The 16,413-nt window shown below is 40.0% G+C and overlaps 2 protein-coding genes across 9 annotated transcripts in view; one reads left to right on the top strand and one right to left on the bottom strand.

Annotated features, from left to right (window-relative positions):
* Akap19 (A-kinase anchoring protein 19) overlaps nt 1–6,576 on the top strand; it is a 44,330-nt gene extending 37,754 nt beyond the window's left edge. For all 8 annotated transcript variants that reach the window (XM_021169043.3, XM_021169060.3, XM_021169048.3 and 5 more), the window contains one exon: nt 2,912–6,576. In XM_021169043.3, coding sequence (XP_021024702.1) covers nt 3,079–3,399 — 321 coding nt within the window. In that variant the 5' untranslated portion in view covers nt 2,912–3,078 and the 3' untranslated portion in view covers nt 3,400–6,576. The remainder of the gene's footprint in view (nt 1–2,911) is intronic.
* A 1,260-nt stretch (nt 6,577–7,836) lies between these two features.
* Hibch (3-hydroxyisobutyryl-CoA hydrolase) overlaps nt 7,837–16,413 on the bottom strand; it is a 77,055-nt gene continuing 68,478 nt past the window's right edge. The window contains exons 12-14 of the mRNA XM_021162482.3: nt 14,807–14,926; nt 11,985–12,018; nt 7,837–8,449 (exon numbers count right to left, since the gene is read on the bottom strand). Of these exons, the coding sequence (XP_021018141.2) occupies nt 8,334–8,449; nt 11,985–12,018; nt 14,807–14,926 (270 nt within the window). The 3' untranslated portion in view covers nt 7,837–8,333. The remainder of the gene's footprint in view (nt 8,450–11,984; nt 12,019–14,806; nt 14,927–16,413) is intronic.

The raw sequence follows: 16,413 nt of genomic DNA, 5'->3' as shown, positions 1-16,413 counted from the left end.
TCTTTTTCATCTATCTCTTTAATTAAATGTGGTCTTATCATAATATCCTACAGTTCCTGAATGTTCTTTTTATGTTTAATTTTCTTCATGATCTTTACTTGTGTAGTCAGTTCTTCAAGAACTGATATTTTATCTTCTACTAAAACCATTCTATTTGTAAGTCTTGCCTCTGAGTTTTCCAATTCTGTCTTCAATGCTTCTGTCTCTTTACTGAATTTTGTTTCCAAATCCTAGATTGCTGTCATCATCTCATTCAGCCTTATTTTTGTTTTCTTGAGCAGTACTCACAATTCTTTTGTTTATGTTCATTCTAAGTTCATTGTGCTGTTTTTGTCTTCTTTAAACTCCTTGGATTCGTCAACAAAGTCTATGGTTGTTCTGTGAAGATCTGTTTCCTGGGGTTCTTATTAGAGAACATTTCTAAATGACTGGTAGATTTTGGAGGGTACAAACTGTTTTGTCCTTTCATATCTTGTTTTTCCAATGATTCTTGTGTATGTGGACTTCATTCTTGTTAGTTTTATGTTTGTTATGGACATAGCAGACTGGGATGCACACAGGATGTGTGTTCTATCCCAAGCCTGGAAGTGAGAAGGCTGTGAGAAGGGTTCCCCAGATTGAGCTGGAGCACTGCATGTTGGACTGGGATCCATCTGAGGACTGAGGTGAATTCCGGTGGTTTGTGAACTCACCCAGGCTAGACCTAGAAGGTAGCTTTAGAGTGGGTTGTATGGGATAAAGTCTATAAGATAGAGGTTACTGGGCAGGTGTACCTGATGTGCATCCTGGCCCAAACCTGTAGCTTGGGAGAGTATGGACAGGACTCCTTAGAAAGGGCCAAAGCGCTGTATATGGGACCAGGGCTCCATCTGAGGATTGGTGTTGAGTGCAGGAGGCCTGGGGGTAAGAGAGAAGACTCACCAGGTAAGGTTGGGCACAGAGTGTTTTGGCACAGTTGGAAATAAAAGATGGCTAGAGCGTGGGACCACTGGATAAATCTACCTCCCCTTTATATGACAGAGTTCTCCAAACATTTTCATGTTAATTATGACCAATGCCCCTATCACTTCTCAGTCCAAACTAGAGTCGATGATAAGTAATTACATGCTCTGTGTTAGAGATTATAACTAAGGTAGACCCGTTTTTCAAGGAGCTCAGTAGAACAAAACACTCAACACATTTTATATTCCCTTTGAAATATGTCTCCGAAATCTGGAACATGAAGCAGAGCATACAAAATTTAAGATAAGAAACATAAAGACAGAAGTTTGGAATTACTCCCCCCCCCTTATCATCCTTACTTGGTGGTAGGAATTGGGAATAGAATTAAGAGAAAAACTGAAAACTTTGTATTTATAGAAAATAAATGTATTACAGTTAAGTCCAGGAAAGGTTAACTTTTTCCTAGACTTCTTTAATTACAAACTATTAAAAGTGTCTACATAGTAGTTTTTACTTTCTAGGTATCAGTGGTACCAGAAACAATCGCCTTCATTTTAAGACTTTTAGGGTTCCTTCTGAGGTCTGTGTATAGGAACAGTTGACTTCATTCAGGGACTTTACTTGTAAGGGTGCATATGGCTGTGGCTCCTTAAAGTAGTCACTTATATAAACCCTAAAGTCCCCTCTTAAGAATATTTAATAACAAAACCAACTTAGGATGCAAACAAGGCAACACAGAGTACAGCCTATTTTCTGTTTAAACAGCAAATAAGATTAGGATGAAGAATATATGGTAAAAGAAACCTTAATAGTAAGGATCAAGAATTGGCCAACACTTCCTGCCAAGTAAGCATTTTAGACTTTGCAGGTACAAGGTATCCTAACTATACAGGCTCACCACTGTTAGCAAAACTCAGCCACACACAACTCAGGAGTTGTGTTCTGATCAACTTTCTTTATAGAAACATGTTTTTTGTTTGTTTGCTTGTTTGTTTGTTTTAACCTTCCTGAGGCAGTAGTGGCTGCCACAGCCTGCACAGTGTTGGGCATTTGACAGTAGGGAATGAAGAAATGACAGACACACTTACAGAAAAGCTGGGGTCAGGTGAAATACATTCTACACATACAGCCAACATCCCTATTCCAAGACAGGGAAGGCCTTGCCATTTCCATGCGTCTAAAGCACTGGATTCTTTGACAACAATGCTCCCGACATGATTGCTCATTGAGACTGGGGTGCATTGTCCACAGATGGCATCACTAAAGAAAACAGGGAATAAAAAGGCCCAAATTTCAAATGGTTCTTTTGAAGCACTGGTTGTCAACTTGGAGGTTTGCAACCCTTTGGGGGATTGTATAACTACTTTTCACAGAGGTTGCATATCAGATATTTACATTATGACTAATAATACTACCAAAATTATAGTTATGAAGTAGCAGCAAAAATAATTTTGTCACCACAACATGAGGAATTGTATTAAATTATGAAAGCTGAGAAGCACTATTTTAAAGAATTGAGTTTAAAACAGCCTAATTAAATGCAGTAACATTCCTATCCACACAAGACGGAGCAGCAGAGAGGGGAGGGGAGCAAGAAAAACAGCAACAGAAAACCTGATAAGCAGGAACTTGTCGGGAGGGATTTGGTGGTTTGATGGGATAAAGGAGTAAGAGGAATAGAAGAATATAAACAAAGTATGTTATATATGTATAAACTGTAAAAGAATTTTAAAAAAGTTATGGGAATTCAGCCCAAGAATGACCCCTTGCTAATGTAAAATTTTATTCCATTTGGTTTTATAAAATTTTCAAGAGCTTGAACAAAAAGTTTGAATGTCCTGACCTTCCTGAGTGATTTCTCCAGCTTTGGCTGGTAAGGTTGTTTGTTGAGAACTTCACTTTCTTTCAAGGGATTAAGAGCTTCTACATGGCACAGAACCTTACAGTGAAAACTCCCTTTTCTTAACAGGTAAACGCAAGACGTGAAGAGTAGTAAAAGGGACTAGTGCTTGCCAAAGGGGCCTGAGAGGGAAGCCTGGTCAGCACCGTGTGGACAGCCCTGCACTGTTTTCCAAAGATGCTCTTGAAGTAGTCCTCATTAACACAGCTTGCCTTCACCTGCCAAAGCTCTTCATCATGGGCTGCATGAAGTCAAAGGAAACGTTCCCATTTCCTACCACATTGGACATTGACAAGCTGCATGAGAGCGAGGAGGCCTTTATTCCAGATGACAGCAGTCAATATAGGACACCTTCTCCAGATGAACAACAGCAAGTCCAGGAAGTAAAGAAACTCCCAGAGCCCGGTGCTGTGATCGGTACCCTGATCCTTGAATTCGCAGACCGTCTGGCCAGTGAAATTGTGGAGGATGCCTTGCAGCAGTGGGCATGTGAAAACATCCAATACTACAACATCCCATACATCGAGAGTGAGGGCTCAGACACCACCGTTAATTGATGATACTCAACTGTGCTCTGGATGTAGTCGGTGCTAGTTAAATACATAAGTTTTCAAATTCCCATGTCTATGATATTAATGTAGGGATGCTTATGAGGAAATATAATTTTAAGCAGTTCTACTATTTTATCATCAATGTATATCTGCTTGATCTCAAGTTTTGGTTACAGAAGATCTGGAAAGAGGTCTTGTACTACCCAGCCATTAGCTGTCTGTCATACCATGCTCTTCCTGGGGCAGGAATGACATCGCCAAAGAAAATATTAAATAGTGCCCAAGTTCCAAATGGTTATTTTAAAGGGTTGACTTTAAAATGACTATTTTGTTAATTTATGCCAAAAAACCAAAATAAAACAAAACAAAAGGCCCAGAACATGAAAGGGAATTTCCTTAGAATGTAAAAAAATCAAGGAGTAGAACTCCAGCCATAGTGATCCATAGCATGTCTGTTGTCAAAACCTATTGTGTCAGGGATTGCCCACTTCCTGACACTTATAACCTACCATTGGAGAGGTAAACCACCAGTGGAGAGGGCTGCCTTGAATGTCGTTCTCAGAAGGAAGTCTATTTTTGTAGATGTAAAGGGTAGCAACCACCCTCAGCCTCAGGGTCATGCCACAGCTGTTTCTGGATGATTTAAACTTTGCATGTTACAGCCATCTTTACAAGATAATTTATAGAAGTCATGATAGTTTATCACATTGAAATAAGAATCTCTTTGGTACCTTTTATTCAGTAAATCTTAGAAATGACAGAAGTTTAGTCTGCAAGGTGAAAATTTGAGCCTGGTTTTCATGGCTAACAATGTATAAAGCCTCACTGCAGTGCTGGTACAGGGGTAGATATGTACATGGTATGAGGACTTGCAATTCTCCTCCCAAAGGGACCACCTGTGTGGGAATTAGCAGTCACTCATGCTCCCAGAACACTCTTAGCCACATACTCTACTCCTGAATGGAGAACTTGTGTGGGTTTTAGCAGTCATGAATGCCCACAGAATACTTTTAGCCATATTATAGAAGTGTTATAAATTAGGCATTTAAAAAACTATCATATGCTTTATTTTTTTAAATCTTAACTGTTTAAAGCTCAACAGTAACAGATTTTGAACAAAGTCAATATAAGAGGACTGACTGAGTGTCGAGAATTATCACCAAGCTGTGCTAAACACCAAGTAAGAGGAAATGGGGCCCATCTATACCAGTCCTTCAAGGATACGATTTATCAGCATTCCTGAAATCCAAAGCCATTAAAGAAAGGCTTGTGATATCATTGTGAGCTAAATAGGTACTTGATTTTTATTCATAGTGAAAAATGCTGCCTCTAGTTTTATAGTAATACATTGAAACATAAGTCAAACTGTGTGAATTCTCCAAGTTTTAGGAGCAGAGAGGTTGTTAAAATTAGTGACAGCCATCATTCAGATACCCACTCATTCTCTTAGTTTCACTAAACCCTGGGAGTCACAGTGCTCTACCACACACAGTGCTCCATTACACTGGAGATTGGACAGCTCACAGAACTGCAAGCAACCACTCCTGCTCCTATGCCTTCCATTTAGTTCATGGAGCAGTGTAGTTTCCTATGTCTATACTGATGACTCAGGCAAAAGCCCCTAGGGCATGATGTTTCTCATTCAATTGGTTTCTCATAGGAAGATGCCTGTTGCAAATTATCTTGTTGTTGTTTGACAAATATAATTAAGTATATAAAATAATCTATATGTTGGTCAGAACATAAAGACAAAATCTACTCAGAGATATTGGCAAGTGGGTACGGGTTGAGCATTTCAACTTCAGGTTCTTCAGGTTTCTTCTCTGTCCAAGGGTTGAGCCTGCCCAGTCCACGTCTACCCAGATGTCTGCTCTCTGCTGCCCCTATGTTTCACAACTATAGTTTAAGCAACTATGATCAACAGTTTCATCATATATATATATATATATATATATATATATATATATATATATATATATATATATATATATATACATATAGTTATCATTTTCTAAGAGACCTACTTTAAAATATATAACAACTGTACACACATAGTAAGTAGTGGATAAAACTGTGATAAAACAATTGAACAAACTTTATACCACATTGGATATTATCAGGATATAGTATAGTTTGGCCTTGATGAGAATTAGGAACGTTTCATGAGGAATCAGCCCTTTTTAATGGCTTTATATTCGAACAACTGAGTCTCATTTGTGGTCTTTCATTAAGGAGTAGAGGAGTGAGGAGAGTCCCATAAAACAGATCACTGAACAACTTGTTACCTGCTGGACAGAGACATGTGGAACATGTCTGAGGACACATGACCTCCCAGTGGCAACTGCAGAAGTAGAACATGTCCCGTTCCTTACTTAGACTCTCAAAATGCCAGTGTGTTTCACGGCCCCTCCCTGCTGTCTCTTTGGTATTGTTGCCTTTTGATGACAAGCCTTGGATGCTGGTGGAATCCTCCCATCGTAGTTGCCTTATCAGTTCTTTACAATCTACCTATGGTTATTATCACTTAAAGCACAATTTTGAAGGAGACAAATATGATTATCTTAAGCCCAAAGGAATTTGTATCAAGCTGTCTCAAGCATTAGAAGTAAATGTACAAAATCCCATGATATGCAGAGCCTACTTAATCAGCATTGGCATTTGGGACCGAGGACACTTCTGAATTACATTATTTTGGAAACCAGGAGTTAGATATGATAAATAATGTAAAAAAACCCAAAAAACAAAAAACCAAAAAACAGTAATGTACCATAGAGCATCTATGTGAAATGACCCAGGTATTTCTTCCTTGGAGCCATAAACACTAGCTCTAAAGAATTAGCTACCACTTTAGTCCCAAAACTCAAGTTTTGTTGGCAAACTTCCTTCGCTGTAGGAGTTAACATTGAAGTGGTATTTTTTTCCCAGATATTTTTGTGAAAATGGTTTTGTTGTTTGTTTGTTTTGGGTTTTTTGTAACTATAATAAAAGTCTAATTGCAATTTTCTCTCAGTCCTCATTTAATTGAAACAAATAACTTTTTGGTGTGGTCCACTGATGTTTCACATAAAGATTCTATTCTGTATTGCTAAAATGTACAAAATGAATGAATGTGTATCTGTACTGATAAACTCTTGGGTTATTTTTTCATCATTTTTTATTAGATATTTCCTCTATATTATATATTTACATTTCATATATCCTCATTTCCCCTCCAACCTCTCCCCACTCCCAGCCCCCCTACCTCTGCTCACTAACTCTTGCTTCCCTGGCATTCCCCCCTACACTGGAGCATACAGCCTTCACAAGGCCAAGGCCCCTCTATTCTCATTGATGACCCACAAGGCCATCCTCTGCTACATATGCGGCTGAAGCCTTGAGTCCTTCCTTGTGTACTCTTTGGTTGGTGGTTTAGTCTCTGGGAGCTCTGGGGTTGCTGGTTGGTTCATATTGTTGTTCCTCCTATGGGGCTACAAACCCCTTTACCTCCTTGGGTCCTTTCTCTAGCTCCTCCATTGGGGACCCTGGGTCTAATCTAGGAATGTTAGAACTAAATGTAAAACATGGTCAATACCATGGTATTATTTCAGACATGTTCTTAATGTTTGAAGGAAACATCCTTTATGACAAGTACATTAGGAGTTGAGAACATTTAAAAGCAATACCCTCTGGGATGGGGCCGCCTCTGGGAGAACAAGGTTAGGGGTGCAGGCACAAGCCCACTGCTCCTTTCTGTTCTGTTCTTATCTCTCTTAGTTTCTGGGAGGCTGGGATAAAAAAGAAATTATAACAAGTTAAATTATTCTGACTTAGAAATGTAAGGTCTTCAGTCTGGAATTCTCTGATGTTTCTTGCATACCTTAAAAAAAGTTCTGTCAGGGGCTGGAGAGATGGCTCAGTAGTTTAGAGCTCTGGCTACTCTTCCAGAGGACCTGAGTTCAGTTCCCTGCAGAAACAAGGCAACTCATAATCATCTTTAACTCCAAGGTCAGGGTACCCAGTGTTCTCTTATGGCTCTGCAGGCAGATGGTGCAGATGTACACATGTAGGCAAAATATGCATGTACATAAAAATACTTGGGAAATTCTGTCAAATTCCAATTACTAAAGATATTTATATTTTAAACTGCTTTACTTATCACATAGATGTTTGATAAAATTTATAAAAAGCAGAATATGTCTGTCTTAGTGACTGGGGTTTCTTAATTCCTCATTTTTTTCCACTTTAGCAAATATTGCAAATAACAAGACTAGTCAAGTCCTGGTAACTTGGGAAGGGCTGAGGAGTAATTACTTAGCGTTCTGCACACAGAACTTGATACAACCTTTTTCCTTTTTACATGAGATTTTTCATGTTTACAAAGTAGTTCTTCTGCTACAGTATTGTTTTAAAATACATCCATATGTTTAAAAAAGGAAAATTTATAAGGCATCAACACACCCCCTCCAAATTTCAGGGTCTTTATTTTTGCTAATCTGTACATAATTTGGTTAATTAATATATAAATGAAGTCAAAGTTACCATTTTAATGAGAAATAAACTTGAGATTCTCTGGAGCTCTTGAGAATTTCTTATAAACCAGGAACCAACAAACCATTTCTGATGAAGACTGGAGTAGAAACTTAGACCCTTGAGGTGCTGTGGGTCATAAAGTCTGTGGCATGGCCACTCCAAGCAGCCACAGAGAAGCTCTGCTACGCAGCAGGAAGGTTCCATAAAATCTTGGTGTTTGGACTTCAGCTGTCATATCATGAAAAGTTTACAAACATTGGTGCTTAAACTTTGGGCAACCACTGTATCATGAAATATTAGTCTTTTCATTCCCTTCCCCATCATTTAAAAATGAGAAAACCATTTCCAGCTTGCAGGCTGCATGAAACTGGGCAAGATGCCAGGCCTAGCCTCTGTGCTATGAGGTGTTGACCTTTGCTCCAAAATAAACTTCAGAATTTCAAATCACTGCTTCCCAGAGATTTAAAGTAACCATTCAAGTCTTCATCCGTAACATCTTTTAGATTGGTTGGTTTCCATTTTGGAGTCTGGTCTTTGTCAATGAGAACTGTCAAAAGAAGGGAGAGACATCACCACATCTTTTTCTGCTAATACCAGATTTAATTACTGAACTAACAACTGTGTGTCACTAGGCATATTTTCCTATAGTACTTTTTTTTTCCTGCAAAGTTTATGCTCTTAATAAAACCGAATGAATTAATCTGGCAGCTCAAACATTCCTCTTCTATCTTCAGACAAGACTATAAATGAAATCTCCATGTTACAGACAACTAAACACAGTATTGGTGCAGGTGAGAAGGGAGGCAAAGGCCAGGCTTTTAACCAGGTTTTGAGAGGAAAGTTAATTACTTGAGGTAGAAGAAAGGAGATTTTATACATAATTCAATGTAGACGTGCCCTTCTATCAAATCCTCTAGTATAGATAGCTCTGAATTAAAACAACAACTACCAATAGACCACATCAGGTAATCACCAAATCTACTCCTATTTCAGTATAGACATCACTCAGGATAGCCACAATCTATCCCCCAGAGGATTCTAAGTGTGATTCAATCTATAAGCACTGAAAAAATAAAGAGAATGCCTATTCTCTGGTGTTAGTGCACTGCAGTTACACACATGCTGTTCCAGAGCCTGGATAAAGGGTATGCAAGAGCTCCACACTGCTCCTCACAAGTACACTTCAAAACAGTTAGGAAAGCATTGTATGGCAGCACAGCTCAGTCATGCCTAGCATATGTAACTTTAATGAAGGATGTGTGTGTGTGTGTGTGTGTGTGTGTGTGTGTGTGTGTGTGTGTGTGAGAGAGAGAGAGAGAGAGAGAGAGAGAGAGAGAGTTTGCTCTGTTGTTTGGTGGTGTGGCAATATAGAAATTAAATTTTGGGCCTCATGTACCCTGGGCAAGCATCCTGTCACTAAGATGGATTCCTGTCCTTAAATATACACATTCTATATACACTTAGAAAAACCCAAATTCAGTGTGGAGCATTAAGCATTTGGAGCAGTGATCTGGGATCCAAGGAGAAGGATGTCTTGTTGGCGAGAGAAGGCTTTATGCACAGTTAAATGTGGCTATTGGAGAAGTGTTTTGTTTACTTTTGTTTTGAGGCTGCTGTGGACTTACAGATATGCAGCCAGCTTTCTATGGGAGGCTGTGATGGTTTGTATATTCTTGGGCCAAGGAGTGGCACCATTTGGAGGCGTGGCCTTGTTAGAATAGGTGTGACCTGGTTGGAGGAGGTGTGTCACTGTGGGTGTGGGCTTAAGACCCTCACCCTAGTTGCCTGGAAGTCAGTCTTCCACTAGCAGCCTTTGGATGAAGACATAGAACTCTCAGCTCTGCCTATGCCATGCCTGCCTGGATACTGCCATGCTCTCACCTTGATGATAATGGACTGAACCTCTGAGCCTGTAAGCCAGCCCCAATTAAATGTTTTTATAAGACTTGCCTTGGTCATGGTGTCTGTTCACAGCAGTAAGACCCTAACTAAGACAGAGGCTGTACATTTGTCTGCTGTACATTTGTCTGCTGTGGGATTCTGAAGTACATCGGGAAATGGCAGATTTCCAACCTTCCAACCTAAAGCTTGTATTTCTTAGCCAGTGTCAACAAAAGACTAGTCCTGGGACATCTTTCCACAGAATCTCTTTCCCTTCGAGTGTCTGGCTGGTACTGTCTACCTCCTTGAGATTCCATTGAAGGACACAGGAGAGAGCACCAAGCAAATCTGCGTTGTGTTCCTGCGAGATGGGAAGTGCTGCCTGTGCAGGAAGCTCACTGCAGTAGGGCCAGAGCTTCAAACCCTTGGCTCTGCTAAGATAGTTCATTTTTTATCTTCTGTAGCCAGAGAGGACTTCATCTTAGATGTTAAAAGTAAGAATGTTTAACAACCATCTCCCTAATTTGCTAAATTATTTTATCTAATTTGCTGACATATTTTTTTATAGCTATCAAATTGCAACAAGAATACTAAACAGTTTTACCCAGAACAGATGTTGCTTTCTGAATAAGTCTATGCTGAAACAAGAAGCAACATTTTTGTCTCACGAAAAAAAAAAAAAAAAGTAGTTTGAGCCAGGTCTGGTGGGGCATGGCAGTAACCCCATCACTCAGAAAGCTGACCAGCCTGGCCTATTCAGTAAAACCTTGTCTTATGATAAAAGTTGTTTTTCAATTTTAGAAACAAAAGTAGCTTGAGAAGCAATTCCTCTGGGTTTTTGTTGTTGTTATTGTTGGTACTTTTTCTTTTTCTTTGGAAACAGGGTATCTTCATTATGTGGCTCTAGCTGGCCTAGAACATGCTAAGTGGACCAGGCTGGCCTGGAGCTCAGAGAGATCCTTATGGCTCTGCCTCCTGAGTGCTGGGATTAAAGGTGTGCACCACCACACCTCACAGGTACTTGCTTTTCAATTCAACATTCTAATGTTGACTGATTTCAACTTCTTTTTCCTTAAGTAACAGGATATTTATCTAAAATATCTAAAAATATTTTGTATCTGCAAAAGGACCATCACATAGTTAACAAATACTTTAGTAACAACTCTTAGGCAGTACAAGTCTCCTGAGAGCAGGGAACACAATTTTGACCTGCATGCATCAAAAACCCATAGGGAATTAGTAGAAATGATGCATACTGTTTTAATCATACAGCCACCTGCTTGGACTCAACCCCATGAGTCTTCCAAAATGACTGTACCCTATGGTCACTGATGTATCATGCTACAAATTATGAGAATTCTACAATAGGAATTTACCAAATATCAAGGTGTGGAAAACATAATCTTTTACTCAGAGAAACATTTCTGGGGTTAGAGAGTATCCAGGTCAGTAGTAGAGCAGGAGCCTACACACACACACACACACACAAGCACACATGCCTTGTACTCCATTAAAATGATTAATAAAAACAAGAAAACTGGTCAGGTTGGAGGCAGAGGCAGGAAGAGACATGAAAAATTTATGCAGAAGAAAATAACTCGCTTTAAATAAGGAACAATAGCTCTTTATAAACATAAACACTATTTATAAAAAGAATGTTTACAAATTTGCTAAAGAAAAACAACATATGCTTTTTTCTAAATTGCTGCCTTGAGATGAGCAGAAATGTAAAGAATAATGCCTCTTGTACTCTGCCAGGGATTCTAACTGTCTACACATCAAGGAGGTGGGTGGTGAGTTCAGACACTGCCCAGTCATACCAGAACAGTACAAAGGAAGGAGGAACATCTGAGAGCTTTCTGGTTCAGAATTGACACATCTTTTAAACACAGCAGGGCATGTTTACAAGTCACAAGATCCCATGAGCAGAAGGGCAGGGTCTGACACATGCATCAGAGAGCATCATCAGAGTGCATGGTACAGGGTGTGACACACACACATATCAGAGAATACTGCTGAGTCATGAATGTTGAGACATAGTTTTAGAGACACCTTCCCATGTTACACAGAGAGAGACAGAGACAGAGAGAATGTAAGCTTGCTGAAAGTGTAATTTGCACTAAAACATCCATTGAAGTTAACTGAGAATGTTCATAAATCTGCCTCCCGACAGTCAAGAAGTGCAGACACCTGTCACTTACCAGCTCGAACACCTTCATGAAAGTCATGACCTTCCTGAAAGAAAGTCAGAGTAGATGGCGTAAGTGTGGGCCCCTTGTTTCTGTGCTCTCTCCTCTTCCCACCTTGCCCTTTCGCCCCTATGACAACGCTGACCACAACACTCAAGAGTCTGGACCCCTCCAGATAGCTCCCTTCAGACCACCTCCAACTTCACTGGCTCCAGCAAGCCCACCGAGCACAACTTTGCTCCTCCTCAGGTCGGTGCATCCTGTGAATCTCCCCACCCGTGTGGCCTTTATGTTGTTCTTTTTCTAGCCATGCTCTTGAAGTCACTGAGATGGCCACTTGCTCTGTAAAATGTCCTCAACCTTCAAACCTTTATACTATTCCAGAAAATTCCCTACACTACTTGCATCCTTGGTTTCCTATTGGAAAATCTAGGAGTGTGAATATTTTTCATTTAAAATTTATGATTTATAATCATAAGTGTCAAACGGGCAAAGAAACCTGCCCATGGTCCATGATGTCTTCCTCATTCTCAAGGTGATGATTAAGTATTTCAACTTTCTCAACTTCTATTTTCACTCACTCTCTGCTTCTATTACTTTCAGGTAAGGGCTTAGCCTCCATTAGCAAAGGAGAATCTTTCTGACATGCTGTTTTTGCATCAAGATCCCTGCAGCTGATGTGGCCTCAAGTCTCATCTCCTTTTCAAAGATTAGAGGGAGGGACACCTTCTTTTTGAGGTCCAGTCATGCCTATATCCCAGTCCGCACCTCCTTTGCCCTTCCAAGAGCTCTTCTTGAAAAGGGGTTCCTCAGCTCTCTTCTGGTACCATCTCTGGAAGCTGCAGGACTAAGTGGCTGAGTACATACAGTTCAAATGCCTGGAACTATTCAATGCACAGGACCATGTTACCTTGGCATGTATTTTCCTTTCTGAAGTGGCCACATCAGTTCATAATGGGACGATCTTAACCTGTGTCCTAAGGGTGCAGCGATACACTAAGTGCTCAGTGAATGCTGTTGTCAGTTCACCTACAATCTTGTTTCTCTTTGGATAATTCCAGCCTTCATGCCCTGGTCTAATATCTCCTATCTTACAAATGAATCTCACAGTCTCCGCTTCTGTTTCTTTTTTGAAATTAAAAGCTGTTTACGTGTAATATCGTCATTTCTTCACAGTCCATTTGCTTCATCATTTATGGCTCTAATGGCTGCCTCTGCCACTCTGGAAGGGCTTGCGGAAACTCCCTAATTGATTATAAACTATCCTCTCAGTATTACCTTGTTTCTCATAGACTTGAGCAGGTTATATTTTCATTTTCATACAATTTTCATAATTTATTTCCTTTGTGATCCAAACATCACTCAGTAGTGTGCAGCTTAGTTTCCAAGATTCTGTATATTTTCTATCACAGTTGGTTATTAGTTTTATTCCACTGTGGTTAGAAAAAGCTTAAGGAATTACTTCAATTTTATTTGTTGAGACTTGTATTGGATCACAAAATATGGCCTACTTGGGGGGAAAATTCCATAGGCTACTGAAAAGAATGTGTTCTCTCTAGTGTGTGGGTTCAATATTCTGCAGATAGTAGGCCCATTTGATGTTTTTAGACACAATTTTTGGCTTTTTTTTTTTTAGGTGATATGTCCTTTGCTGAAAGTGGGGTAATAAGGCAAATTGCTACGAATGTGTTAGAGGGTGGTTGGCTTTAAGTCTAGTAGCATTTGTGAAGTTAGGTGCAGCAAGCTTGTTGAATGCATGTTTAGAGCTATGTCTTCTCAATGGATTGTTCCCTCAGGAGTATGATTCGACCTTCTTTGTAGCTTCTGATTAGTTTTAATTTAAAGTCTCAAATTAAAAGTCTGTTGTTTCCCGTTTGTGTGGAATAACTGGCTGCAGGCGCTCTTTCACTCTCACATCTCCACCTCTACTGGCAATGTTTATTTCTTGGAAGCAGCAAAAATGCTGGGTCCTGTTTGAAGTAGCGTCTGCTGTGTCTGTGGCTGGGGAGCTGAAATCACTGACATTCACCTATTGCTGACATGTGGGTACTGATCCCTGTGTACTGCTGATTTTGTGGTGTTTGTTTTCTTCATCCCTCTTTGAATAGCCACTGATTTAACATTAACGATTTTCCAGTTGCCTCCTGGCTATGCTTATCTTTCTCTTCTGTCTGAAGCAGTTCTTCCAGTTTCCTATGAAGGGCTGACTTGGTGGTCATAAATTACTCTCACCTGCTTCTATTGTATAGCTTGTTGTTTTTTGTCCTCAATTATGCAAGATTGTTTTGCTGGGTAAAACAATCTGGATTGACGCCTGTGGTTATCATTAGTCCAAACCTGTCTGATTTTTAAAGTCTACACTGCAAATTGAGCTGTTATTCTGAGAACCCACCCTTCATGAGATTGGTCCCCTCTTGCAGCTCTCACTAGCCTTTCTACTGTTTCATTCCTTTAGTGCTTTGACTGGAATATGATGTGGAAAACTTCTTTTTTGGTCATATTTGTGGTCTGTATGCCTCTCTTGCCTAGATGGCATCTTCCTAGGCTTGGAAATGCTTCTTTTGTGATTTTATTGATCATACTTTCTATACCTTTGATCTGCTTTCTTCTTTTTTGATGCCTATAATTTATAAATTTGGCCCATAGGTCCTGCATGTTCTTCATGATTTTTTTTAAAGACTGATCATTTTCTATGTGTAGGTGACCCAATTCTACCTTTTCTTCAGACCTTGATAATCTGTCTTCCATTTACTTATTATTCTATTCTGAATTTTACATGTTCTACGATGAATTTCCTAACTAGAAAATAACAATAATGTATATAAAATTCTTACCATACATGCTTGAGTTATCCGATATTCCATGGTCAGTACCTCTTGCAAGGTCTTTGAAGAGCCCTCCATGAGTTGCCTTAGTGTGATCTTTAGTGATGTCGGAGACATTTTATTAATTACCTTTGGAGAAAAAAAACATTCCTTGTTACCCAACTGCTTCTTTGCTATACATATCAAGCTATCTTAAGTTTCTATGTAGGGCATAGTAAAACCCACACGATAGAACTTTTTCATTTCTTTTTATTGGATAGTTTCTTTATTTACATTTCAAATGTTTTCCCCTTTCCAGGTCTCCCCTTCGGAACTCTCCTACCCCATCTCACCTCCCCTGCCTCTATGAGGGTGCCCCCCACTCATCTACCCACTTCCACTTTCTCGTCCTGGCATTCTCCTACACTGGGGCATTGAACACCCTTAGGCCCAAGGGCTTCTCTTCCCAACAAGTCCAACCTCTGCTACATATGTAGCCAGATTCATGAGTTCCTCCATGTGTACTCTTTGGTTGGTGGTCCATTCCCTGGGAGGCCCATTGACACTGTTGCTCCCCCCATGGGGTTGCAAACTCCCTCAGCTCCTTAAGTCCCTTCTCTTACTCCTCCATCAGGGACCTTGCACTTAGTCCAATGGTTGGCTGTGAGCTTCTACCTCTGTATTTGTCAGACTCTGGCAGAGCCTCTAAGGAGACAGCCATACAGGCTTCCATCAGCAAGTACTTCCCGGCATCCACAATAACGTCTGGGTTTGGCAAATATATATGGGATGAATCCTCAGGTGGGACGGTCTCTGGATGGCCTTTCCTTCAGTCTCTACTCCACACTTTGTCTCATATTTCCTCGTAAGGGTATTTTGTTCCCCCTTCTAAGAAACAGTGAAGCATCCATACTTTGGTTTTCCTTCTTCTTGGGCTTCATATAGTCTGTGAATTGTATCTTGGGTTTTCCGAACTTTTGGGCTAATATCCACTTATCATGAGTGCATACCATGTGTGCTCTTTTGTGACTTCACTCAGGAAGATATTTTCAAGTTCCATCCATTTGCCTAAGAATTTCATGAAGTCATTGTTTTTAATAGCTGAGTAGTAGTATTCCATTGTGAAAATGTACATTCCTGTTGAGGGACATCAGGGTTCTTTCCATCTTCTGGCTACTATAAATATGGTCGCTATGAACATAGTGGTGCATGTATCCTTATTACATGTTGGAGCATCTTCTGAGTGTATGCCAAGGACTGGTATAGCTGGGTCCTCAGGTAGTACTATGTCCAGTTTTCTGAGGAAGGGCCAGACTGATTTCCAGAGTGGTTGTACCAGCTTGCAGTCCCACCAGCAATGGAGGAGTGTTCCTCTTTCTCCATATTCTCGCCAGCATCTGCTGTCACATGAGTTTTTCATCTTAGCCATTCTGACTGGTGTGAGGTGGAATCTCAGGGTTGTTTTGATTTGCATTTCCCTGATGACTAAGGATGTTGAACATTTCTTTAGGTGCTTCTCAGCCATTTGAACTTCCTAAGTTGAGAATTCTCTGTTTAGCTCTATTCACCATTTTTAATAGGGTTATTTGATTCTCTGGAGTCTAACATCCTGAGTAGAACTTCGTTTATGTACCAAA

Source organism: Mus caroli, unplaced genomic scaffold (genome assembly GCF_978045245.1).
Source record: "Mus caroli unplaced genomic scaffold, Mus_caroli_1 scaffold_1, whole genome shotgun sequence".
NCBI lineage: Eukaryota > Metazoa > Chordata > Mammalia > Rodentia > Muridae > Mus > Mus caroli.
Note: the sequence above shows the minus strand (reverse complement) of the source record. Positions and strands in the feature narration are given on the sequence as shown.